This window comes from Corvus moneduloides, chromosome 17, assembly GCF_009650955.1.
Source record: "Corvus moneduloides isolate bCorMon1 chromosome 17, bCorMon1.pri, whole genome shotgun sequence".
NCBI lineage: Eukaryota > Metazoa > Chordata > Aves > Passeriformes > Corvidae > Corvus > Corvus moneduloides.
In genome coordinates this window covers 7791494-7816976 of record NC_045492.1, presented here as the reverse complement: position 1 = coordinate 7816976, position 25483 = coordinate 7791494, and the positions used below count along the sequence as shown (strand labels likewise).

Sequence of the window (25483 nt, the reverse complement as noted above, 5' to 3'; positions counted from 1 at the left end):
ACCCCAGGGTGGGGTGCAGTGCACGGCTGGCAGGAGGGCAGGGGCAGGTGGGGGAGAGGTGACCAGCGGGCAGCAGCGGCACGGGAAGGCCTTCGGCACCGTGCCGCGCGCCGGGAGCCCATTTCCCCACAACAGGGGCCGTTATCAGCGGCAAATCCTCGGAGTGGTCCCAGGGGGGACCTCCAGCCCTTCCCCTCCACCTACCCCACCGCTCTCCCGCTCCGGCCCACGTCAATGCTGCCGCGAAGGTGTCGGAACAATCGCCTGACAAAGAGCTATTTTTAGGGGCCGGGGCTTGGAGCGAGGATACAGCCCGGCCGCTGACAATGGGGGGAAGGGGGCCGGGCTTCCCCCATGACCACTCGGCAGCAGAAGGACCTGTAAGATTTCCTCGATGACCCAGGCCCGTACAATACAAGGAAAGCGCGAGAGGGAGATACCCCCGCCAGGACGAGCTGCTCCTTTACCTAATGGGAGTGACCCGGGGTGAGGGGCTGTGAGGTTTGGGCCAGTGGCCTCCCCTGGGGGAGACTCCCACACCGGGAGGGAAGTGGGGTGAAGCCTGGCTGTGCTCAGCTTTCCATGAGGTTGGGGCGGGGTGGGCCAGGCTGGCTCCCTTCTGAAGGGCATGGGGAGATCTGGGGGGGTCAGAGGGGTGCAGACACAGCTCAGCATGACCCACTCCCCTCCAGGCTGGCTCACAGCTCAAGCCAGAGCCTGAACAGGGTGGAAGGACGGTGACCAGCCCAGAGCTGCATGTCCCCAGCTAGCCCTGCTCTGAGTGTGCCATAAGCCCAGGCTCCTGCTCGAGTTCAGGCTGAACCTGGATGCCTTTCCTCCCCCCTCGGGGTCTCCCACAGCTCAGCCTGCACCAAATGTGTCGGTGGACCATCTTCTCTGGCCAATCCTTGGGGAGAAAAGTGATGTCCTGGGTTGCACGGCAAGAAATTGTGCTAAAAAGATGAAAAGCAGGGAAAGAAGGTCATGGGGAGCAGGAATAGGTCAAGGCTTGGCCTGGTTGCTGGCCTGGCTGCAGGCTCAGCAGAGGGATAAGCCCTTCCATTAACTGCGCCAGAGCCCCCACACCCTGGCGGGACCCCACCGCTCTGCGGCGGCCGCTGGCTCTGGGAGGGCCGGGGCAGGGCCGGTGGAAGGGCCGGGAAAGGGCTGCTAGAAGGGCCAGAGAAGGGCCGGAGAACGGCTGGGACAGGGCTGTGGAAGGGCCAGGACAGGACCGTGGGAAGGCCGTGAGTAAGAGCGGGGGAAGGACCGGTACCGGGGCCGATGCAAGCGCCGGTACAGGGGCAGCTCCGCAGGCCGCAGTCGCCCCCTGGCGGCACGTTCCGCGCACAGCCCCACAGAGGGTCCGGGCCCAAGCGGCCGCCGCTCACGGTCAGGCCTCCCGCCGGGGCCGCGGAGGCCGACACGGACCCCGCCACCTCCCCGCAGTTCACGGGGACACAGCTGGACACGGAGCGGGAACAAATCCGCGTCCACTCCACGCCGTCGTCACCATTATGGACTACAACTCCCATAACCCCCCGCGGCGAGCTCCACCCTTCCCTGCGCACGCCTCCGCGGCGCGTGGCGGGGCTCGCGCGGTTTCCGTTTCCGGCGCGCCTCGCTCTGGTCCCTGCGGCGGCGGCCGAGCCTTGTGCCTCCGCCATATTGTCTGTGTGCGGCGGCGGCGGCGGCGGCGGCGGCCGCGCCAGGTACCGGCGGCTCCGGCGCCCACGCGGGGCCCCGCGGCGGTGGCGGGCGGAGCGGGCGGCGGGGGGAAGGCGCCGCTGCGCCTCCTGAGCCCCTCTGCCCCCCCCCACCGCGGGCGCGGTGTGGGCCGGGGGGCCGCGGCCGCCCCTCAGGAGAGCGGGGCCGCGGCAGCGCTGAGGGGGAACGGGCAGAGCGGGCGGGTCCGGTGCGGCGGGAAGGGCAGGGCCCGCCGCCTGCTGCCCACGGAGGGGCTCCAAGTCCCCGGGGGAAGCGGGCAGGGGCTGTGTAGGGGCCGCCCCGCTGCCCCCAGCCCGGTGCGGGGCCGCCCTCGGCCGCGCAGGAAGGGCAGGGCCCCGCGGAACGGGAGCCGTCCCCTCCCCCAGCCCTCCCAGCTCGCACGTTCGGGCCGTGTAGGTGTTATTTACCTAAATTGCTCGGTCGTGCCTTTTCCTCGCCCTGCCCGGAGAAGCGGGGGGATGCGTAGGGGTATGAAAAGGCCTGTTTGTGCTCGCTTCCACTCCCGGCTGCGCAGGGACTCCGTTCTGGGCCTTTCTGGGTGGAGGGGAAGGTCGTTCTCACGACTTCACGTACCAGCCTGTGGAAGCAGTGGTGGTCAGTCTTGCCCCCGCTGTAATTTAGTTAATTGTGCCTTGGGACCGAGAGCTGTGTGGCTGTTGGTAAAATGTGGTTTGTAAGAGGAGGGGGTCAGATAATATTATGGAACCCCGTGTGTGTCAGATCACTTTATTCTTTCTTATTAAGGGCTTGGGGTAAAACCAATAAAGTTTGGATTGTGAATGCTCAAGGGAAGCAGAGGGGCAGGCACTGATCTATGGGCTCTGGTGATCAGTTGCAGGACCTGGGGGAATGGCATGGAGCTTCATGCAGGGTGGTTTAGAGTGGATTTTAGGGAAAGGTTTTTTCACCCGGTGGGCGGACAGAAACTGAAACAGGCCCTCCAGGGCAGTGGTAATGACCCCAAGCCTGACAGAGTTCAAGGAGCATTTGGACAGTGTTCTCAGGCACAGGGTGGGATTGTTGGGGTGTCCTGTGCAGGGCCAGGAGTTGGATTTGATGATCCTTGTGGGTCCCTTCCAACCCTGGTACCCTTGAGCAGAGTCTGTGATGGTTTGGGGTTTGTGTTGCTCAAACCTGACTCTGGGCCAAGGCTTTGGGGAGCTGCTCTTGCACTGACCCTCGGTGCCGGGCTTTGAAACTGGGCACGTGTCTCTGGAGAGGGCTGTGCCATGTGCTCACCTGGCTCCTCATGGAAGCTCAATCCTAGGTGCACTCCACAGATGGGTTGTGAAGAGTCCCTGCCAGAGGGGACTGGGCACAGTGGCAGCTGTTCAGAGGAAAGCAAGTGGACACCCAGCATTTCTGCTCGGGGCTGGGAGTGATTTCTTTGTTCTTTGAACACCCTCTGTTTTCTGAATCAGAATTGCTCAAATTATTCAAACTCAGAGTTGGGGCTTGTGCCATCCTGCCAGCAGACCTGGGTGTTGGATGTGAATCCAGCGTGGATTCTGGGTGCATTGTCAGCTGGGGCAGAGGAATCGCTCATCCTGTAGTTGCTGGTTTTGGTGTGATGTAGAAAAGGGTGAAGTTTCTGCTAGGAGAGGAGAAAGTGAGGTTGGGAAGACTCAAGGCAGGATTTGGGGAAAGCATGAAGCTTCATCAGTTCCTTAGTTAGCCCTAAAACTAGGATTAGGATAATGTTCCAGTCCCTACATCACATCCTCTGGGGAGACACGCACTGTGTCTGTAACTGGAAAACAAAAACTGGAATTGGGATGTCTGATCCCAGGTACAGGGCAGGCAGTACTCTGCACTCAGGAGAAGATCTACCTGTGCCTTGTGGCTGGAATCCCTGGATGACTGCAGGCAGGGAAGGACATATTGTAAAGGTCCAGACCTTTCCCTGAGCGTGAAGGATGTCTGTGTGTGGTGGTAGGTAGTGATCCTTCCCTTTCATCTTGCCAGTGGAGAGAAGTTCCCTTTATTTCACCTTTCTCTGGTGATTTATGGCAATACCTGGTAAAATAATTTCTACTGTTAGTGAAACCTGCTGTCTTCTTGTTCCCAGTGTGTGGGGGGGTAGAGTTGGGTGTACATATCCTGCACTCAGATCAGAGAGCTTGACCAGTCAGCTGCTGCCCACGGGGAGTTGAAACAGGGTTGAAGAAGGGAACACCAGCCCTGGAGTGAGGGAGGGAGCATAGTCTTGGCTTTGACTGCAGCAAAGGAGCAAAAACTCATGCAGCTGAACATCTGGCTGATGTGCCTGGGTGAGGGGACGAGGCACAGAGCATGGACAAAGGTGGTGAGAGGTAGATGTTGGAGGAGAAAGCAGTGACTTCCAAGTGAGAGGTTCAGAACAGGTTTTCTGGGTTTGGCAGGGCTCATGGGTTCATAGATTGAGGGAAAGTGAGGCTTGTTGGATGTTGGGAATATGGCTCTTTGGAAAAGTGATGGTAAAATTGGCAGTAGGTTCTAGCAAATGTGGAGGAAATTGGATCATGGAATGTTGCTTGGTCTGTGGGCTCTGGTGATCAGTTGCAGGACCTGGGGGAATGGCATGGAGCTTCATGCAGGGTGGTTTCGAGTGGATTGTTGAGGTTTGGTGGTTGTTGAGGTTTGTGCAGGGGCAGTTAGTGGAACTTGTTTGTTTGAAAAAAGCTGGTGAAATGGGAGAACGAAGATGCAGTCCTGAGATTGGGAATTGACTTGGTAAAATACCATTTCCTGAAGGTGGGATGTGGAAAGACTTTAGTGTTTGATATTCGGGGCATTTTTGAGTAATGCAGATTAGGTTTATCAGCATGGAATGGGTTGGAAGTAGGAATCTCAGGGTATATAGGATGCTGAAAGGTGGTTATAGATTTGTGGAGTTGTAGAGAAAGAAACTTTCTGCTCTAATAAAAGGGACATCTACCCAACTTTTCCCAATTTTATTAAGTGGTGGATGTCCTTATACTTCCGTTTCAGTTCTTCTCCATTTTCTCCTTGCAGAACTAATTTTCTCATTTTGCCTTTCCCATGTCCTCTGAGGAATAAGGGAAAGGAAGACAGGAGAAACAAATGGGTGACATTGTGGTGGTGTGATTAATTTCGTGTCACATTTCTGAAGAGGCAGAGATTTATTTCTGGGTTACCAGACCTCTCACCTCCACCTCTCACCGTTTCTCCATTATGGAATTGCTTGCATTAAGATATCTGTTTTAGAAACTATGTGCATGAGATTGATGCCATCTTAGATCTTATTGTCCCATAAGGGTCTTCAGAGAAAAAAAACCCCAAGATTTTAAAATCAGGAAGGACTGCCTTGACTCAGTCTGGCTACAAACATTTGTTGCAAGACAGCTCTTGGATAATTTTTCTAAGCTTGGATATCTCCTTCCAGGGGCTTCCAAGAGCTGACTTCCCTGGAATTTACAGAATGTAATTGGAGAAAGGGAGTTCTCCTTTGAACCTGAAAAAACTGCTTGGAAGAGGAGGCTGCAGATTTTTGAGCTGGTGTTAGTGCTGTTGCTGTATGTAGAGTGTTTTTCCAAGCTGGTTTTTGGCCCCTTTTGCCATCAAGGTGCCAAACTTACATATTGGTAGGAAAGACTGATGAGAAATGGAATTGTTGATGAGGTCATAGGATAAGTGGTTCATGGATGTTTTCTGGTCAGGAGTCCAGTAGAGAAGCAGCAACATGAGCCTGGCACAAAGTCTTACCTGCTCCTGTGTTCACACTATTCCAGACAAATGATTTTATTGCCCATTTCATGCTGCTGCTTTGGGAGGATGAAGAGCAGAAGGGAGGCTTGGAGGTCTTTGTGGACTTGGTACCATCACAGACTCACATTTGGAAGGTTACAACTTCAATAATTTTAATTTTCCACAGAGTTTATTTCTGAGATTTAGGTTATGTCCTCCTTACTGAGTTCTGTTTTTTAATTAATATTACTATTTACAGGGAAGTGGTTTCTAAAGGAGGCTGTCCAGCTCCTGTTCATGTAATGGCTGCATCATATTATGGCAATTTATTTCATGTGAGTGGTGAATAAAATGTGTGTTAGATGGAAAACAATTTTGAGTCAAGGCAAGAGTTTGACTGCACGTTTCCCATTGGATAGCCTTGAGTGTTAACAGCAGACCTAGAAAACTGAAGTTACTCACTCTGTGTTTGCAGAGAAGTAGGCTCTGCCCTTGCACCTTCTGGAACAACCAAAGGCTAAATTAGTCCTCTTTTAATTAAGCTAAGTTCAGGGCGAATCCAGCATGCTAACACAGAATTACATGCCAGAACTTGCTTTCCGTGGCTAGGAAAGGTCTTCCTGTGGTAGGAAGAAGTGGCCCCAAATCCTCCTGTGTGTCCAGAGAGCCAAAAAGGTGCCTCTCCCTGTTGTTACCAAAGCCTTTGGAGAAGGCATTTTCTCAGAGCATATTTGCACATGTGCATGTGAGTTGTCAGAAAGTCTTTATTTTTAGTGTTCAGAAAATGGATGAGCGTGGACGCACACAACACATTAATTTCCAGTCTAGAAAAGCAAGAGCTCCTGCAGTGTTCCTTCTCTTATGGCCTTTGTCACAGGTTTCTGTATCTGTTACCAGAGTGCTCTTGAATTCCAGCCTTTATTCCATGCTTGGTTGTACTCCAGGAGGAAAAAAAGGGCTTTTTGCTCACTCTGCAGCATCTAGGTTAATTTCAACCGAGTTTATAAATTAAGTTTCAAGTTTTGGCACCATGGTGTTACTGGGGGCTTGTAAGGTGTGAAGGAGAGTGCTGATTGCTGGAGTTTAATAGCTGTTTTTTTCCATTTGATTCTTGGAATGGTGGTAGCTAGTTTCATTTTATGTTAATAATGATAAATTTTTAGAGAATTATTCAGAACTTCACTTGCTGGCAGGGGTTTGCACCAAGTGTCTCTCGCTGAGCCTGCTGGATGCTGGCTGAGTGATGGAGATGGTTTGTGGTGCATTGCCTGCTCCATGGAACAGCTGATCACATGGATTTCCCAAAGAAATAGTTACAGGCAGTGTCCTCTGGTTTATCCTTTGGCTCTGGTAACTGTTCCTGCTTCTAAGAATTTCATGATCAGATCAATTAAAACTTTATAACTTTTACAGATGGTTGGTATACGTCAGTTTTCTGAGTTCTGCCTAAATCCCTCTCTGTACATGAACCATAGGAGTCAAATCAGCTGAATGATTGTCCTGGCAGTACTCTATGCGTACTAATTAATGAGGAAAACAACTGTGTCGCTTAGCAGCAATTAGGGAGGTAGAACTTTCCAGAGGATGCTGCCAATGGAACCTGATGTCAGCTGTGAAGAGCCTGTGGTGCTGCTGAAACATTCCCCTTTGTGAGCCTCCAGGAAGAGTTCCCTGGTGTTGCTGGGGTCCCAGAAACTGTAGTTTTGGTAACTGGAATACTGTCCAAAGCTCCACCAGTAGAAAATTTAGTTTTGTTAGTGCTCTTGGAAGAAAAAGAACTGCTTCCTGTTGAAGTCTTGCTTTGGCTTCAGGGCAGACCTAAAGCGATACTCCTCCAAAGAAAATCCCCCCCACCTTTCCTGCACTCCCTGCTCAGCCTGAACTGTTGGTTTGGGGAAGAGGTGCAAGCAGAGGAGTTTTGTCATTGGTTTCTGTTTGGTGTGTGTGTGTGTGTATGTAAGGACAGGTTCGTTTGGCAGTGCCTGGTTATATTGCAGCCATTTTTATCAGACTGTGTCAGGAGTCCTTGGCACTGGCAGTGAGGATATCCGCTGGGTTTATGGGTGGTTGGGTGCGGTGGCAGGAGAAGCTGCAGGCATGGAAAGAGGCAGAGCCTGTGCTCGGGTGGTGGGGATTGGGTGTCTTGCTGATGTTGCTGTCTCCTGCAGCTACATGGCCTCATCCAAGGTCAGCTTTGGGGTCTTTGTGTTTTGGGGTCTTTCCCTTTGCTCCACATGCTGTTGACTAACTTAGCTCTGAAAATGTGAGTGTTCATGATCTTGGGAAGTTGTTTGTTCAGCATAGAATCCCTTAGGAGATGGAGCGAGCAGCATTCCTGTCGCTGCTGCTGGAGGTAACCCCAGTGTTCTGCCCCAGGTCCATGCACTGTTGCCAACACTGTTGTTTGGCAAAGGACAGATGTCCAGCCAGGCTGAGATGCTGGAGACCCATAGAGGGTTCATGTGAGCTGTGCTAAAATTCACCTGTTACAGATCTGAACAAAAAGGATGACAAAGCATGTCAGACCTGCTGCCAGGGGAGCGTGTGGCACCAGAGCCACTGCCAGGGCATCCTGGAGGGTGACAGACGTGTTAGACGCTGCTTTCCGGGTTGGGAAAGTGGGACAGTGAAGTTTTCCCCAAGACTGTGAAGAGTATCATAAAACATGGAGTTACAGTAAAACCATTCCTGTGACTTCCCTATAGATTGTGACCCTCATTACAGGGGATGACTTCTTCATTGGCAGGAACTGTGAAGAATTCAGAGAGGAATCAGTGGAGCTGATGAAGGAAGAGCCAGTCTAAATTTAGGATGTTTCTAGTGCAGAATTACTCCAATATGTTTCTTCCAGTATAGCTAAACCTGTCAACTGCTTTCCCTACAGACTGGCCGTGTCTTGTTTGGAATTAATCACAACAGTTCATGTTTCTTTTTTAAGAGAATGTTGAGGTCATTACATATCATGATTTGTTATTTCTCCACAGTCGGACACAACCAGCTATTTAAAAGAAATCTGGAAAATAATTTTGGTGGAAAATGCAGTTAAAGCAGACTGTGCTGTTCCAAAACAATACCCAGAGAAAAGTCTGATTCCAAACCTAAGCTTTTTTTTTAACTCAGATTTTAAAATTTCCTTTTCTATTGATGTGGTCCCTTTAGTAGGTAAATGATCTTCAGGAAAGGATGTGAAATCAATTTTGTTAATCCAGGCTTGTTTCTATTTTGGCTATAAAATCATAGAAAAATATAGGTTGCAAGGGACTTCTGGAGGTCATTTGTTCCGTACTTGTACTGCTGAAGTTTCAGCATCATGAGAACACACAAATCAGGTTTCTTTTGTAGATAGAGCATATTATTTTATAAAGTTGATTGCTATTATTTCTTTTAAAGGTAAGCTGGATGTTGATTGATGTTGACTGGCAACAGGCTGTACTGTAATATGTAGGCATGTCTTGATTTTTTAATTTCAGTGGTGTTTCTCAGTATTAGATATTTTCCAAACTCTGAAGGAGTGGGTGCTCTTCCTTGGGAGGATTACAGGGCTATGTGAGGGAAATCATCAACGATTTTATCTGATAATTGTAATTCTTGCTCACCCTAACAAATCACATTTTGCACTCATGATTTTAGAGGCTGGGTTTAAGCCTTCTGCTATGAAAGGTAACATCTCGCTTGCAGTTGTAGATAAAAGAAGGGGAATAACCTTTTGATTCCAGACTCCACACTGTAATTCTGCTCTTCTCCACTGACAGAGCTTTTCTTCTCTCACAACAAACCCGCTGCTGTCTCAGCCTGTTTACAGTCTTAGGCTGGCACAATCGCCGCTGTAATGAGCTTACATAGGGAAAGTAGAAGTGAGGGGAAAGTCTCTAGACCTGTTTGGCCAATCTGTCCACCTCGCTTTCTCCTCGAGAGGAAGGTGAGCTTATCTGGAATTCATAAAGCAATGGAAATGTTTTCTTGCCTCTTCGAGTCCAGCTTGTTGCAGTTCAGGGCCTGTCTTATTCCTTTGGGACTGCTGTGGGCTCACTAAAGCCAAGCTCAGGTGGGTCATCAGGAATAACCAGGTTTATATGGTGTTGAACAAGGTTTTCTGGGTTCACTCCACTCTCTCTGCATGAACTTGGATCTTCCTGGCAATATATTGCTCACACTGAGGGCAAGGCATGCTGTTAGCAGCAATCCACAGGGAAGCCAGTGTCAAGCGGTGCTTGTGTTCTTGGGTACATTATTTCTACTCCAAACCTTATCCACAGAGGTCATCACTTGGATAGCACCTGTGAGTTCCTTGGGACTTGGGAAGCTCTTGGCTTTTAGTTCACTGGGAGCCTGTACATGAGCTGCATCATAGTGGGGCAATTTTGTAGGTTCTAAGTTCTGTGTGAGTAACTGCTTGAGAGAAGTTCTGTGCCAAGAACATTTCCGTTTAAGAGGAGAAAAAAGTCATTCCAGTATCTCAGTTATTGTGGACTTAAAAAAAGGCGAATTTTACTAGAGGCAAAGTAGGTGTGTTTCTCAGAAACTAATCTGCATGGATTTCTTAGCTGTGTTTTGTTGCTACTTGCTCTAAGTGCATGCATCTGGAAGGACAGAGGGTGTAGGAAATTCCTGTACTAATTGGAGTAGGTCCTGGAAGTATGGATACTTCACAAAATATCAAATTCTCATGGGGGGCATGGTTGCCCTTAGAATTAGAATGCATTGTAAGGATGATAACATCCCTTTTTAAAAATGAGGGGATTTGTAACTGGTTTAGATTAAAATGTTTTAAAAATCAGATTCAAAGTGAACATTGAGAGGTTTTTTACTCTTTTATTGAACTTTAGGCATAAAACATCTAAACCTGCCAAACTATTCAGACAACAGGCTACTGTTAGAAGAATTAAAACTTTTAAGAACAGATCTTTTTTAATTAGTAGGCCTTCCAGTTTAAAAATTCCTGTATGGTAGTAGCACAATTGTTCATCTCTGGGCACTCCTGTGGAGTCTCCGTCAGCAGGACAGGAGCTGTGTCTGGCTCTGTTCTTGTGTGGGATGAGCAGGGTTCCTCTTGATAAGGCTGCTGTGTGAAAAATCAGCTAATTATCAGTTTGCTAATACTCCAACGGCATTTTTGAGGACAGGCCTGTGGGGGAAAAGCCAACAGTGAAACTTTGGCGTGGTGCTGCTTTGCTGTAGCTGTCGTGTGAGCCCTTTTGGGTGATAACTGTCCAAGGGGTGTCACCACAGGTGCTGAAAGAGAAGCTGTGCTCTGTGTCCTTGCACAGGCAGGCCTTGGCAGTGAACATCATGTCAGACTGTAGTTGGGAGCTTTGTCCTCTCTCTGTGACCTCTGGTATGTTGCCTAAAAGCTCATGGTTGTTTCCTAGTAAAACACTTCTCTACCAGAGAAATTAAAATCTTAATGTTATTTTTGGAGATGCTCAAGGCTACACTGGACCCTGATCCCACCACATCTACTTTGATTAGATTATATTTAGCAGACTCTCCCAATCTGAATTATTCTATGATTCTGTCATTAATGCAGGAATTAATAAATGACAACATTCTGTTTTGATTCTGCAGAAATAGAACTCATCTTTTAGAACAAGCTCAGGACACTTCTCTAGGTGGAATCACTGCTCATACTGTAAGTTTTTTTGCCTTAAAACTGCAGGCTCAACTGATGCTTGCATGTCAGCTCCTGTCCCCATTATCTGTCCTTATTTGTATCATTCCCTTCTGCCAAAGAGTTTGGATCCACTGCAAAATAATCCCCCTCCAGGGGCACTGAAGGCAAAATCTATACAAATTCCTTGGCAGTTTAGAGCAGAGTGAGTGAGCAGCTTTCACGCAGGGTAAGTTTGTGTATATCTGTTACTCTGTTTGCTTTAAAATTAAGTTATCTGTGCAGACTCTCTCCCCTTCCTGCGTAAGGAACAGTAGACAATAATACCTACCCTCGTAAATAGACATTGTGTGCCATTCTTAGAAGCTACAGTTGATAATTTCCTGAAAAAGCCCTTCCCTGAGCAGCCTGTTACAATGTGCTGCTTGAGCTAGGCTAGAGCTACGTGACAAAAAATAGCCACTGTGAAATTTGATCTATTTTTAGATAATGTGATTGATTTTTCTTTTTCTCTCTTTTTTTTTTTTTTTTTTTTTTTTTTTTTTTTGGTGCTGAAACTGATCTTGCTAAGCTGGGTGAGGGGAGTAGTTGTGTGTGCTTTATTGATACTGGGTTGTGCTTAAAAATTAAAATCGCTAAGTCATCTGAGACATGTATAAGTTCAGTTAATTCCCTCTCAAGGAGTATTGGGCAGAGGAAATGGGCCAATGCATCTCCTGCCAGAAGCACATGAAACGAGGAGAAACAAAAACACAGTGACTGAACTTTGAAATTAATAAATTTCACTGTACTAAACTGTTCTAGTAAACTTGCATGCTCTAGTAATGCCTGGGGACATCTAATTTCTAAATGTCTGAGTCATGCCACATAAATGCTTTGAGGTCTTAGATGATTGCTGCCTCATCTTCTGAAATTGTATTTTGTGAGAGGACTAGCATTTTGTCCAGGAATAGACTTACTATATTTTTAGGAATACTTCATATTCTTCCATTAGCCGGACACATGGCTGAAGTGCCCCATCCTTCTTTTATTGGTCTAAGGCCTTGGTTACCCTTCATTGTGGACTTTGGGATAGTGCTGTGTCCCTGTTTAACCTTGGGACTGGATTACTGCAACCCTGTCTACCATTTGTGTGTCAGTAGGTCAAAAAATAACCCAGTGCTGGGCTTTGTCCCACCTGAGGAGGCTTCGTCCATGTCAGAGAGCCCTTGCATGCACTTCTGCCTCTGGATGCAGGACCAGCTGCTGGTCAGGTTCTGTGACACGGTGAAGGACATCAGACCTGTGTCCCCCAGGTCCTCCACCATCTTCACAGCCAGTGGTTCTTGTTGGGTCCTCACAGGAGCTGGAGTGCTGCAAACCTCAGATAAACAACGGGACTCTGCCTGTAGAGCAGGATTTTGCTTCTGGAGTTTTCTTCTGGTGTGACATGTCCTAATAGCTTAAGCTAACTGCTTCAAGCAGATTTCTAGGTCTTTCTCATTAATGTGTGATTAATGGGGCTATTACTTCCTCCTGCAGTCTGGCAGTTGCCCATATTCTGTGAAGGGATAAGATTGGCATAGCAAATAAGTATATTAATTTAGATAATAGGCATTGCCCACTGTTTGAGCACATACACAGGGCTGTATGGCCCTGCCATGTGCTGCTGCACATCAGACAATGCTCTTCCCTGCTCCAGTACAACTCCCTTTCTTGTAAGTTATTTTGAAAGCTGACAAGGGGATTCTTGTATTTAAACATCTAAAAAGGTGTTAACTTCCCCTTGTGAAAGATTTGAGAGATGCAAAGGCACCACATTTATTTTAGATAGGACAATATTGATACAAAGCTGTAGTGAGTTACTTCTGTCTTAAATATTCAGATCTAGATGATAAAATATTCAGACATATAGGATAAAAATACAGTGTTTGTCTCTGACATACAGTAACTTTCTTTTGAGTGATTTTGACTAATCTCGATAGTGATAGAACTTACCAGAAGCTTTGCAAAAATCGCATTGTAAGGAGGAAGGCTTGGAGGCACTTTGAGCAAGCAGAATGCAAAGGAACATCTTCAGACTCTTGCAGCAGTGCATTTCTTTCATGTTTGACTAAAGCATCATAATCCAATACAGATGCTGCTGTCTTTTGGACAGTGAGATTTAATATTTTGACTGTGGGGAGTTGTGACTAAAGCTGGTTCCCATCCCAGCAGAATTGATTTGGTAACATTGGATGGCCCAAGACTTGTGATGAGGGTGAGATGGCAGCCTGTGGCTGTTGCTTTCACTCCGGAGTCAAAAGGAGGTAATCTGTTTGCAGATACAGAGCACATGGCATTCTTTCCTTTTGGAAAGTTACCTCTACAACCAGCAGTTGGAAATAAGGTGCTGAAAGTTGTGAGGTCGGGGGGTTGGTTTGCTAGGGGCCAGTCCTGCGTGAGGGAGAGCAGACAAATGGCTTTCAAGCTCTGACAAGCGATCCCAGGCCTGTGGCTGGGCAGGCTCCAGCCCTTCATTTACAGCAGCTTTTAATGATTAACTTAAATACTTTTGAAGTACCTTGAGAATTTAACCTCTGGTTTATATTCTGTCTGCAGGTGGGGGAATCTGAGGCCTTTCTCTGTCGGCTTTGCAGACCAGGTCGCATCTGATTTCACATCTCATTTCCGCCTGCCAAGCTGTCTGATATGTCGGGACCCGTGCCGAGCAGGGCCAGAGTTTACACGGATGTGAACACACACAGACCCCGGGAGTACTGGGACTATGAGTCGCATGTTGTTGAGTGGGGGTAAGTCTCTGGGCTGCGTGAGGCTTTTTCACACTTCTTGGCAGATGGCAAGTGAAAGGATTACAGCTTCTCTTCAGAAAAATGTTTCTTACCAAACTTTTAAATCCGCAGTTGTGGAGGAACATTTATAGCAGCTTCCTTAAAAGTTTGAAGAATTTTTGCCAGGTAGTCAGGAAACTTCCCCTTTCAGAGGGAAGAAAATCTTTTTCTGAAACAATCCAAACAGTCCTGAGTGCAGGGCTGAAAAGACATGAAAAGACTTTCAAACTGAAGTTGCTGCTGACTTGGATGAGAGAAGACACTCCACAGACTTAAATAGGTACATGCTATTTTATGACTTGTTGTTCAGCTGTGTGGAAGTGCCTGGAAAAGACATGGCTGCTTCTCTTTGGAGGAAGGAGGTGTCTAAATTGAGCTCATGACTAAAGTGTCCCAGAATCAGACAGCAGTGGTGGCAGCTTCATAGCTGGGGTATGGAGGGCCCAGACAGAGTTCTGCCCTCAGCTGTGCAGTTCCCAGTTTCTGGAATGTACACAGTCGTCTGAGTATAAGTGCTGCTTTGTGCCCAGACTGTTTTTAAACAGCCTCGCACTTAGATTTTTGCTCTTACTGTCTTTGTTGAATTTTACCAGCATTATACAAAGAAAAGTGGAGCTTCCAAATACAGAGAGAAGGGATAGTTCAAGTTTGCTGATGATGAATACATAGTTGGGCTTTCAGTCCATAGTTTTGTCTTGAATCTATTTTGGGCAAATAGAAGCTCCCTGTTTCTCTCCTAATTCTTAAATCATCCTGTTCAGGAGAGGTAATGCACTAGTTAATCCCCTTTGTCTGGGAAGTGAGGCGGTGATTGAGTGTTAAGGAGCAGTTTATAAATTGTGATGGAAATGACTGAGCCCTTTGGAACTCTAACCTTTTCTCTCCACAGAAATCAAGATGACTACCAGCTAGTTCGAAAATTAGGCCGAGGCAAATACAGTGAAGTATTTGAAGCCATCAACATTACAAATAACGAAAAAGTAGTTGTTAAAATTCTCAAGGTGAGCTGGGGATTGGGCAAAAGATAAAATCTGTCTTGAGGTGATCAGGAGGCCAGAAAGGGCTGTTTGATGTTCTAAAACTGAAATCCTTAAAGCCTGGCTTTGGAGTGTCACTCAGTGAAACAGGCCATCATTTTGAGCCTCCTGATATAAGCCCTACACTTGGTTATTAAGTCAGATTTCTGTCTTAAGGAATTAGGCTCTGTCTTAAAGAAGCCCTGATGTGCAACACCTTTTTACGTTGAGCTAAGCAACACTTAACAGCTGAATACAAAATTCTCAGCTTCTCTAAGTGCCAGTGTCCTGGCAGGCTGTCATGGCCCTGGCCTTCATTTAGTGAGCCTCCAATAGCCCATGGACTTCTCATAGTTAAACATTTGCCACATACCAGTTAAGAAGTGTTCAGGTTGGAAAAGCACTCAAAGATAATCAAGTCCAGCCAACACCCCAGCATTCATGTCCCCAAGTGCCACATCTACATCTTTTAAATCCATTCAAGGATGGTGTCTTCGCCACTGGAGCAGCCTGTTCCAGGGCTTGGCAACCCTTTCTGTGGAGAAATTTTTTCCTGATACCTATACCTCCCCTGGCATGACACGAGGCCATTCCCTCTTGTCCTATCAGATCGTGTTCAGAGAGATTTTTTTAAAAAATGCCTTCTTCCTGCCTCTCCTTCACATGGAGTTATTGTCTGTAGCTGTCAGGATTGTATGGTTAGAAAGGAGACAGCAGATATTTGAGCCCTTACTGGTGTGATGCATGCTCAGGTTAAATTGCAAAGGTTCCAATATATTTTGCTGATCTGCAGTCACCTGGGTGTTGTCATCTGGGTGTTGAGCTATTAGCCTCACTTTACTGCAGGGCTTTATCTTACACTTTGGGTTTTTATTCTTCAGCCTGTTAAAAAGAAGAAAATCAAGCGTGAAATCAAGATCTTAGAGAACTTGCGAGGCGGTCCCAATATAATCACCCTTGCAGATATAGTAAAAGATCCTGTGGTGAGTAAGAGAGGAACTCAAGGGGTACACTGGGGTTATGGGTGAAGTTGCTCTGTTTGATTTCGGTTCTGACCTGGCTTTTTGTTTTCCCCTGCTCTTAAAGCCTGCTTTTGAATTGACTAATCAGATCAGCTCTTAATCTGATAAACTTCTTTTAGAGGGCCCTTCCCCCACAGGTCCTCCAGCCCCTCACTCTGTGAGGAGGAGATAACAGTGAGCTGAGACAAGTTAATTCGCTCTGCAAACAGTGCTGCCAGGGGCTGTGGGCTTTGGCTCTGCTCTCTCTGTCTGAGTGGAATCATAAATATGTCTAAGGCAGAGGGGTTTTTTGCAGTTTTAGGAGAAAAAATTATTTAAAGCATTATCCTAAGTGGAAACATAACAGGGCTGAATTTTTTTTTCTGTTTCAGTCTCGAACACCCGCTTTGGTTTTTGAACATGTAAACAACACAGACTTTAAGGTACAGTGCGGGATGTGACTTTGCTTTTTTTTTCGGTTTGAAAACCACTCGTTCTGTTTTTCTGGGGAAGGGCAAGAATGTAGGACAGGCATTTCCTTCCAGCATAGGAAATGCTTTTAATTTTAAAGGTAAATACAGTTGGGACAGAAGTTTGTAAGTAGCCCACCAGTACCATTTTGCCACAAGAGTTAGAAGATGAAAATGCAGATTCCAAGAAATATTCAACCTTGGGAGCAAATCAATCTGTTATCTGGTGGCCCATCAGTGCCTCTTTGAGGCATTTTGCTTTTTATGTGTACAGGTATTTATTGGAACCACTTTAAAAGTAGACAGCTGTCTCTGTGGCCTTTCATGGTCCTGGGAATAAGGATTTAAATGTTTCTTTGTTCCGTGGTACTGACCTGCCTCAGAAGAAGAAGGGCTGTGCAATGTCATCCACCATGCTTGTGCTGGGTGGGTACAACCAGAGGGAGATAATGACAGGAGCCAGGAAGTGCTGTCTGAGCAGATCTGGAAGTAAACTATGTATGGGATTTGTAAAGGGATACGAACAGACTGATCAGTCAGGTGTGGAATCAGAGTAACTTGGGAAACTTGGACTATACCTTCAAATGGGTTTGGAGAATGACAGCAGCCCAGAACAGGGCTGGATGTTCTGGATTGACTGGGATGTGATGGGTTTTTTGGATGTTTAACACTGACATGATGTGTTTGTGTCCCACAGCAATTATACCAGACATTAACAGATTATGATATTCGATTCTACATGTATGAGATTTTGAAGGTACGTTGGTGTTTTGCCATTTCGTTGGTTTATTTCTTGTATTTACTGTCAGCTAATCCTGTAGAGATGGTTCTCATGTCACTGATGATAGTGACATTATATCACTGAGGGAAGGAAAGAGAGAATTGGGCAGAAAAATATCAAGTCAATATCGATTTTTCAGCCTTGTTTCTGCAACAAATTCTAGTCTTTTTTTTTCCTTTGGTGGCTAACAGAGCCTTTTGGTACATTGAGATACCTTAAAATCCTAAATCAGGAGTACACGTAGCTTTCTGAAAACTGGGAGCTGTTACTGGCTGGGTTTGTGCTCTAGTATAATGTGAGTCCAATGTCTTTGTCTATTCTTCTGAACTAAGTAATTTCTCTTTAGGAGTCTGGAGAAGGGGGGCTTGTGTGATCATTAGTGCCTAGTAACTATGCTCTTAGGGACTCTGAAATTCCAATTTTCGTGAGGAAGTACATGAAGTGAAGTCAAGACACTTGTTTTGCTGGGACCTCCCTTTGAGAGGGGGCTCTAGAAGTATTTTCTGTGATCATTGAGTCTAGTCCAGGATCTAACACAGGACAATCTTGTCCTATAGTTAGACTTGATATGTGTGGAAATACTTCTGAATATGGCTGAACTTGAGAGGTTCTTGTAACTCCAGCATCTGTTTCCTTTCACCTGCAGGCTCTAGATTACTGCCATAGCATGGGAATCATGCACAGAGATGTCAAACCTCACAATGTCATGATTGACCATGAGCACAGAAAGGTAGTGTGGGGTGGCTGGGGGGTAGGGAGGGGTCCTGCTTTTCTCTTGGCAAACTGGGATCCCTTTTGGGTACTCCTGTGTTGTGGTAGTAGCACACCTCTTTAAGGGGGGCTTCGCTCTCATGGTGTGGACAAATATAAGATGAGAATGTTGTGCTGCTTTTTGAGGCTTTACTTGGTCACATGTAACACACAGGCAGGGTTGTAACGAGAGGTATTTTATTTAGACTGCTTGGTGATACGGGTTTGGGGAGAATATGTAACCAGATACTGTGATCAAATTAATTCAAAATGGAAGACTTGTAAAATAACTTCAAATTAAGCTCACCAGTGTCATTCAGCCAATGGAAAGCTGGAGCATCCCTTGAGCCTTTTTCTTTGTTTTCTACCATTTCTAGCTTAGACTAATAGACTGGGGTTTGGCTGAATTCTATCACCCCGGCCAAGAGTACAATGTCAGAGTGGCTTCCAGATATTTCAAAGGACCTGAACTTCTTGTAGATTATCAGGTAAGAATTACCAGGGCTTCTTACTGACTTTTATATGGAAAGTTAGTGCCATTTCAAGGTAATAAACCCAAAATTCAGATGTCTAGAGAGTTGAAGCTGAAGACAGTCTGTTCCAAAATGTATGGCAGAAAGCAGTGGCCATAAAGCCCACTGAATGAAAGAAACTAATGAGTAGTCTCAGGACCTGAGGAAGAGCTGCAGAGCTATCATTATGGATCTTGGAATACAAATGTTGAATATTTTTTTAGCAAGGCTGTGTATGCAGTAGGGTACAGGAATGAAACAAAGCCCCTGTGGGAACAGCGAGTACTGCACAAACTTCTAAATTAAACTATAAAAGCATCCTCATATCTGATGGCAGTTTGCATTATGGAAATCACAGTGTTCCTGGTGACTTTCAGACTATGCTGGTTCTGGAAAAAGGCACATCCTCACCTGCCCATGGACCTTGGGGAGTCCACACCTTTTGTTGCTTGTTGCAATGCTTCCTTTCCCAACGCACATTTCTCAGTGGTTTATAACATTTGGAGTCTGCAGTGAAAAGAGAAGAAAGCTCTGATCTTTAATATCCTGGCAGACAGGGATGGAACTAGGATACCTGCTGTCCTGCTAATTGCTGTATCCCAGTTCGAGTAACTGGAACACTGAGCTGAACAGTGTTCAGGGATGAAGATACGTGAAGATAGTTCAGTTTGTTTCCAGCATAACATGGCTGTGTTCATATCACGGGTGGGGGGGGGGAGCCCTGTTAGTCTTGGAGGTCTGTTCTGCTTAATTCATTAGAAATTGAATTGTCCTTCTGGTTTTGTACAGATGTATGATTACAGTCTGGATATGTGGAGCTTGGGTTGCATGTTGGCTAGTATGATATTCCGAAAGGAGCCATTTTTCCATGGCCATGACAACTATGATCAGGTGAGAGCTGGTCATGTACAATGTCTGTTCTCTTAGCACCATGAAGGGTTCCTGCTTAGGCTTCTATCGAGTCATCCAGAGAATTTTTAAGCATTTCTCTAATGGCTTCTTTGCTCAGTTTGAAGCCACATTCCTTTTCTCAAGTGTGCAAGATTATGTAACCAATTAAATAGAAATGGATTTATAGAGCTTTGTACTTAGGAGCTCCTCAGTAGGTGTCTGGGAAAAGCTGTAGAAATAGTTATATTAAGGCTGGTGTGTTTTAGTACATAGTTTGACCCTTTCTGAGGTTATGTTATGTAGAAAGCTCCTGCCACTATTCACTCTCCCGCCACTCTGTATAGAAACTGCGCATTTGGTACATGTTTATACAGATTCTGAAATCTTTGATGTGTTGCCTTTAGGCCAAATTTTTTATATTTAAACCTTTATCACATGCTCAGCATGTGACTGCCATGCAAATATTCTGGAACAGGGACCTTCTATTCTCAAACTTTTATTCTCGAGCTCTCTGGGGTGGTGCTTCACCTTTCACATGGAAGATCAGAGTTTCAGCTTTTTTGACCAGTTATTCTTGCCTTACCCTCTGTTGGTTTTGAATATTTTCTTGCTACTAAGGGAGGTAGTGTTGCAAGGTTTCAGTTTTAGAGATTTTAGGGTCTATGGCTCCCTTCCTGGCTGCCTTGGGGTACTGAGTTCCAGCTGTGAGTGGAGGCATGTTCCTGATGCCTGGATCTGTGTGGCTGGGGAAGCCAGAGCCACAGGCTGAATCCTGTGGCTTCTGATTCACTCTGCTGGGACCAGGTTCAAGCTCCCAAGGGAATGTGCTGCTGTATCTTCATGCAGGCTCTGGTATTACCATAACTTCATAACAGTGACTTGTTTTTGTGTTTGTTCCCAGCTGGTGAGGATAGCCAAGGTGCTGGGGACAGAAGATCTGTATGACTACATCGACAAGTACAACATTGAGCTGGATCCACGTTTCAATGACATCTTGGGCAGGTGAGCCAAGGTCTGGAGTCTGTTTGGTAGACCCAGACAGTTACAGCTTTGTCAAGAGACCTTGAAATGACCAAAAATTTGTGGGAGAAATCAGAGCCAGGATTCTGGAGAACTGTCACTTTGTGCCTTTGGTCCCTTTTGCCAGTGCTTCTTGTAGTCCTTTATATGGAAATGGACCTGAGGAAAGATTTTTAAATGTCATTTAGGCAATAAAGGAACTACTGGAGCAGAAAGCATGAAGGGCAAATGCTCTCTTCAGTCTGGGGGGAAAAAAACCAAAATGGTGTTTCTAATTGCATTCTCACTGCATTACGGTGCAAAATGTTGCTAAACAACAGGTGTTGCTAAAGATGGTGTTTATATGTTTTTTCCCCTCATAGTGGTACTAAAATTAAAGGAACTCAAGTGCATCGGCGAAGAGCAGAACATGCAATTCTGGGCCTGTAGTCCATTCTGAACATTAGTCCTGCTGCTGTCTGGGGTCGTGGCAGGGCCATGCAGGGGCTGTGGTGGCAGAGGTGGCTGTGCTGGGGCTGTGACTGCTGTGCCACCGCGTGGAGACACAGTGACACTGCTTTCTGTTCTGGAATGTCTCAGTCCCGCGGCTGCTGCACAGAGCTGCAGCCTCCCTCAGGGCTGGATATCTGTCACAGTTCTTGCTCCTTCAGAAAGTGAGTTTTGGCATCACTGTCCCCTGCCTGGCCTGATTTGGGTCTCTTTTCCTGCAGACACTCCCGTAAGCGATGGGAGCGCTTTGTCCACAGCGAGAACCAACATCTGGTGAGTCCAGAAGCTCTGGATTTCTTAGACAAGCTGTTGCGATATGATCACCAGTCACGACTCACAGCAAGAGAAGCCATGGAACACCCCTACTTCTGTAAGTATCAGCCGCTGTCCTGAGAGTTCTGCCTCTGGGAAATCTCCGTTCCCATGGGTTGTGCAGATGGGAACTGAGAATGGCAACAATGATATATGCCTGGTCTCTGCAAATAATTGTGCTGGAGCTGACGCTGCTGGTCTCTGTGTGCCACCTCCACCAGCCAAGGAGTCAGTGTTGGATGCCCATGTCAGGCCCATGAATCAGCAGGTTATATCAAGGAAAGTCACCTAAATTATGTGATTTGGGGTTGCTTTCTGCAGGTATGCATGGATTCCTGTGTTTGGATAAACCTAGACTTGTTGATAAACAGGCATTTTAACTCCTGTTGCTAAATTGCTTAGCTACTGCTATATTCAGGTCTTGATTTTGCAAGTGAAAATGTTACTTTCATTAGTAAATGCTTTTAAATGGTTGGTGTTTTTCACTGATACTGCTATTTCGGGGTTTGAAGCAGCTGCAATAATGCATAATGTCAATATTTGCTCAGGTGGTTTGGTTGGGTTTTTTTGCTGCTGCTTCTGAAGGGACCCCTGTAATTAACAAACTGTTGATCTGTGCTACGCCTGCTGGAAACATCCCAGGGAAATGTTTTGCAAGTATGAGTACTAGTGAAGCCAAAAGCTTGGAATGTGAGAGTTGGGACAAACAGTTCATTAACTTGTGTCCACAAAAAGATACAGGTTGTACTGAGCTCAGCATGAGCAAAGGCAGAGTTTGGAATTCCCTTGTCTGACGCAGGAGGCCTGGGAGGCAGGAAGGGGTTGTCCCTGTTCAAGTGAGAGCGTTATTCACATGCAGCTGAAAATAAAGAGTTAGTAAGTTGTGATCATCTCACGGAAGACAAGTTCTAGTGACACTCCTGACAGCTCACAGAGACGTGAGATGTGTATAGAGACATGACACGTGATTGTAATTACTGATAATCTTTCTGCTTGCTACACCCAAAGCTTCTGGGTTTGGTTTTCTGCAATTACGTAGTTGCTTAGCACAGAAAGATCAACTTTGCCGTAGTATCCCTCAGCTTTTCCTGACAGACAGTCCTGCTGAGCCCCAAATCACATCATTTAGCTGACTTTCCCCGATATTGCATGAGCTTGGTACCTTCTTGAGTGCTTCCCACTGGAGTTGGTGGAAACGTCTGTGTTTCAGTAGATGATGGTTGATGTTACTTGACACAGGCAGAGTGCCAGGACTGGCTGAGCAGAGAGGCCACGGGCAGTCCGTGTGTCTCAGCAGCTCTCTGGCAACACAGCACTTACTGGTAGTGTGCTCTTCCTAGATCCCATTGTGAAAGACCAGGCTCGGATGGGCTCGTCCAACATGCCAGGTGGCAGTACTCCTGTCAGCAGTGCGAGCATGATGTCAGGTCGGTTCTGTCAACTCTTCTTGGTGCTTGGTGTGCTAAAGCATTTGTACATGTGGGGTGGGTGGGAGGATCCAGGAGGGAGAGTTCAGCAGGTGGGGCAGCATTGGGTCATCTCCCAGGACTGAGGACAAGGGCAAGGAGAGCTGCAAAGTGGGTGCGGGAGAGCCTGATAAATAAGGCCTTGGGCAGCCTGACCTGTTTTTCTGGTCTTATTTAAAAAAACAGTAAGTGCTTTGCAGTTGATTTTCTGGCAGCAGTTTGAAGGACAGTCCACTGGCACAGGCTGCCCAGAGAAGTTGTGGCTGTCCGATACCTGGAATTGTTTAAGGGCCTGGTTGGACTGGGCTTGGGGCAACCTGATCTAGTGGGAGGTATCCCTGCCCATGGCAGGGGGGTTGGAACAAGAGGAGCTTTAAGGTCCCTTCCAACCCAAACTGTTCTGTGATCCTGCCACATCTCTGCCCATCAGTGCCACTCAGGTGTGTGCAAATCTGTGCCCTCCCCAGAGCTGCAGAGAACAGTGACAGATCTTTAGTCTCAGTTATTTTGGCAGTTCTGAAAATGTAACTGACCCACAAAGCTCCCACTTGACTTCAGAAGCTGTCCTGGATAGCAGTGCCCTGTGGTTTCACTCTAATTCCTGCTTACCTGTCTCTCTTCCAGGGATTTCTTCAGTGCCAACACCTTCACCCCTTGGACCTCTAGCAGGCTCACCCGTCATCTCTGCCACCACCACCCTGGGGATGCCGGTTCCAGCTGCTGCGGGCGCCCAGCAGTAGTGACGGGCTCTGTCTCCTGCTGCCTGAGCTGAGTCAGGTGGGGAAGAGGTTTCCCCCTCCACCTCTCCTCAGGACGCAGCTCGTGCCTGGCAGGGGAAGGGAGGGGATGAACGCTTTGGAGACACCGTGTCTGAACTGTTGCTTGTGGATTTATAGTAGTTCAGTCATTATATACAAAATTATTATAGGCTGATTTTTCTTTTTTTACTTGAACTTTTCGTAACTCAGGGGATTCCCTGAAAATACCTACAGATGGAATACTTCTTGGACAGTTTTTCTTCTCCCCCCCCCCCCCCACCCCTCCCCCCAAAAAAGACAAAACAAACAACTCTTCATGTAATAACAATGATGAATCAACAGCATTTCCAAGCTCTTGCATCTTGCTGGAAATCTCTTCTCTTCATGTTCCCACCATTATTCCTCCACAAGCGTACACCTTGGGGGATTGTGCTGTTCTCCAGAGACTACCAAACCAAGTCTTCATGAGGCAGGGGAGGGGATTCTTAAGTACCACTCACTTGAACCCCATGTCCTGCATATGTCCCAGCCAGGGTACACTGAGGAGACAATTCCAGTAGGGAGAGGTGGGATAAGCTTAAAAGGAGTAAGTGCAGATAGTGTCCAAAACCCTGATTGGATTGGATAATGTCTCCTTAGGAGTCAACCAGAATGCCAACTCACCCCTTGCATGTAATTTTAGTCTTAAAAATGAAGTTACTGATCCAATTGAGTCCTTGCCGCCTCCTGAGACAGGTGCTCCTGTAGAGTAAGCCCTGCTCTGATCAGCCCCTTTCTCACGGAGGGTTCTTCCAGCCGTTGCTTGGCTTGGATCTCTGGAATTAGTTTGTTATTGGGTATATTGTTTTTAAATTGTTTCTATAGGTTTTGAGCTGGTGGCTACTTAAAGCTGGAAATATTCAGACTGCGCCAAGTCCGATCCCACATCTTCACCCAACATCCCCTCCCTCACGTGCCATGTGGTGAGAATACCAGTTACCTCACAGTCTTGTAAATATGCACTGAGAGGAAGGAGCGAGGAGATGTTAACTTAAACTGAAATGGTAGATCAGTAATTGTGGACAAATATTATCATTGACAACGGAAAAGCACCCTTGTTACAGCCCTGCTACCCCTTGCTGTGTATATATACTTTGTCCTTCATATGTGAAAGATCCAGTGTTGGAATTCTTTGGTGTAAATAAACATTTGGTTTTATTTATCGAGGTTAGATTTAAGTTCCCTGTGTAGAGGCCTCCCTGGGGTGGTCATACACTGACACAGGAGTGGTGACAGCCACATGTGCCCTGGGAAGGCCATGTCCCTGTCACACCCATGGGGCGCAGTGCAAAGAAGCCTTACACAGATGTCACAAGCCAAAGTATCTCCTGGGAGAAGGATCTTTTGCCATAACAAAAAACCCTCCTCTTCTGTCTCAGCCATGATGGTGGGGAATTGAGATGATGAGCCAGTTGTTAGGTGTTTGTGCCTGTTGCCCCACACTGGATTTCTGTGACTTGTTTTCCATCACCTACTGCTAGGGTGGCTCAGCTGGTGTGGCTGTGCATTGCAGGCACAATGGCACCTGTCCCTGTCAGTGACCTCTCATCCCAAAGCCATTGCAGCAGTTGTTCTCCTGGACATTGAGTGATCTTCATGTTCCTCAGTGAGTGCTGATGCCTTGGCTGCAGCTCCTGCTTGTCCCAGGCACTCATCCCTCATCTGTTCCTTAGAGGAGATAGACATGTGCTTCCACGTTGCTTAGTTAATTTTAGGATGGAATATGTGGGCTGTATTAAACTGATTTGCGGGACATGGAGCACTGCCCCTTTCTGTGAGGATTGCTGGCAGGGAGTTGAGGTTTTTCACATATACCAGGGTAGCTTTCTTCTCCATGCCTTCATCCAGTGGAAATCCATTGTACTTAATCTTTTATATCCTAAAGTGATGTGAAAGTTGGACTGTGTTGACTGTTACCTCAATGTGCTGTAACGTAAAAGCACCCAGTATGACAAAATACAGCTTGTTTGCACTGGTTCTGAGCCATGCAGGACATTTAACCCAGTTCTTTCGTTATTCCAAGCAAGGGAGGTTTCACCAGGATAAGACGTGTGGAAGAGGAAACTGGGAGTGGTGGATGGTCCCGGTGCCCGTCAGCCCTTGCACAAGGAAACCACGGAACCCTGTGCACGGAAGGAGCTTTGT

General features: G+C 46.8%; 1 protein-coding gene across 1 annotated transcript; it reads left to right on the top strand.

Moving 5' to 3' along the window:
• Positions 1-1594: 1594 nt before the first annotated feature.
• Positions 1595-25315, top strand: CSNK2A1 (casein kinase 2 alpha 1). Its single transcript, XM_032127026.1, has 13 exons — positions 1595-1712; positions 13604-13794; positions 14723-14834; positions 15731-15832; positions 16243-16293; positions 17018-17077; positions 17748-17831; positions 18229-18339; positions 19153-19254; positions 20156-20256; positions 20985-21133; positions 22416-22502; positions 23166-25315. The coding sequence occupies exons 2-13, from the start codon at positions 13694-13696 to the stop codon at positions 23279-23281; spliced, it is 1176 nt and encodes a 391-aa protein (XP_031982917.1). The 5' UTR covers positions 1595-1712; positions 13604-13693; the 3' UTR covers positions 23282-25315.
• The last annotated feature ends 168 nt before the right edge of the window (positions 25316-25483 follow it).

Coding starts and splice junctions, on each gene's coding strand:
- CSNK2A1 (XM_032127026.1), top strand. CDS start 13,694: ATGTCGGGACCCGTGCCGAGCAGGGCCAGAGTTTACACGGATGTGAAC. Junction 13,795..14,722: donor TCGCATGTTGTTGAGTGGGG/GTAAGTCTCTGG, acceptor TTCTCTCCACAG/AAATCAAGATGACTACCAGC. Junction 15,833..16,242: donor ATATAGTAAAAGATCCTGTG/GTGAGTAAGAGA, acceptor TTTCTGTTTCAG/TCTCGAACACCCGCTTTGGT.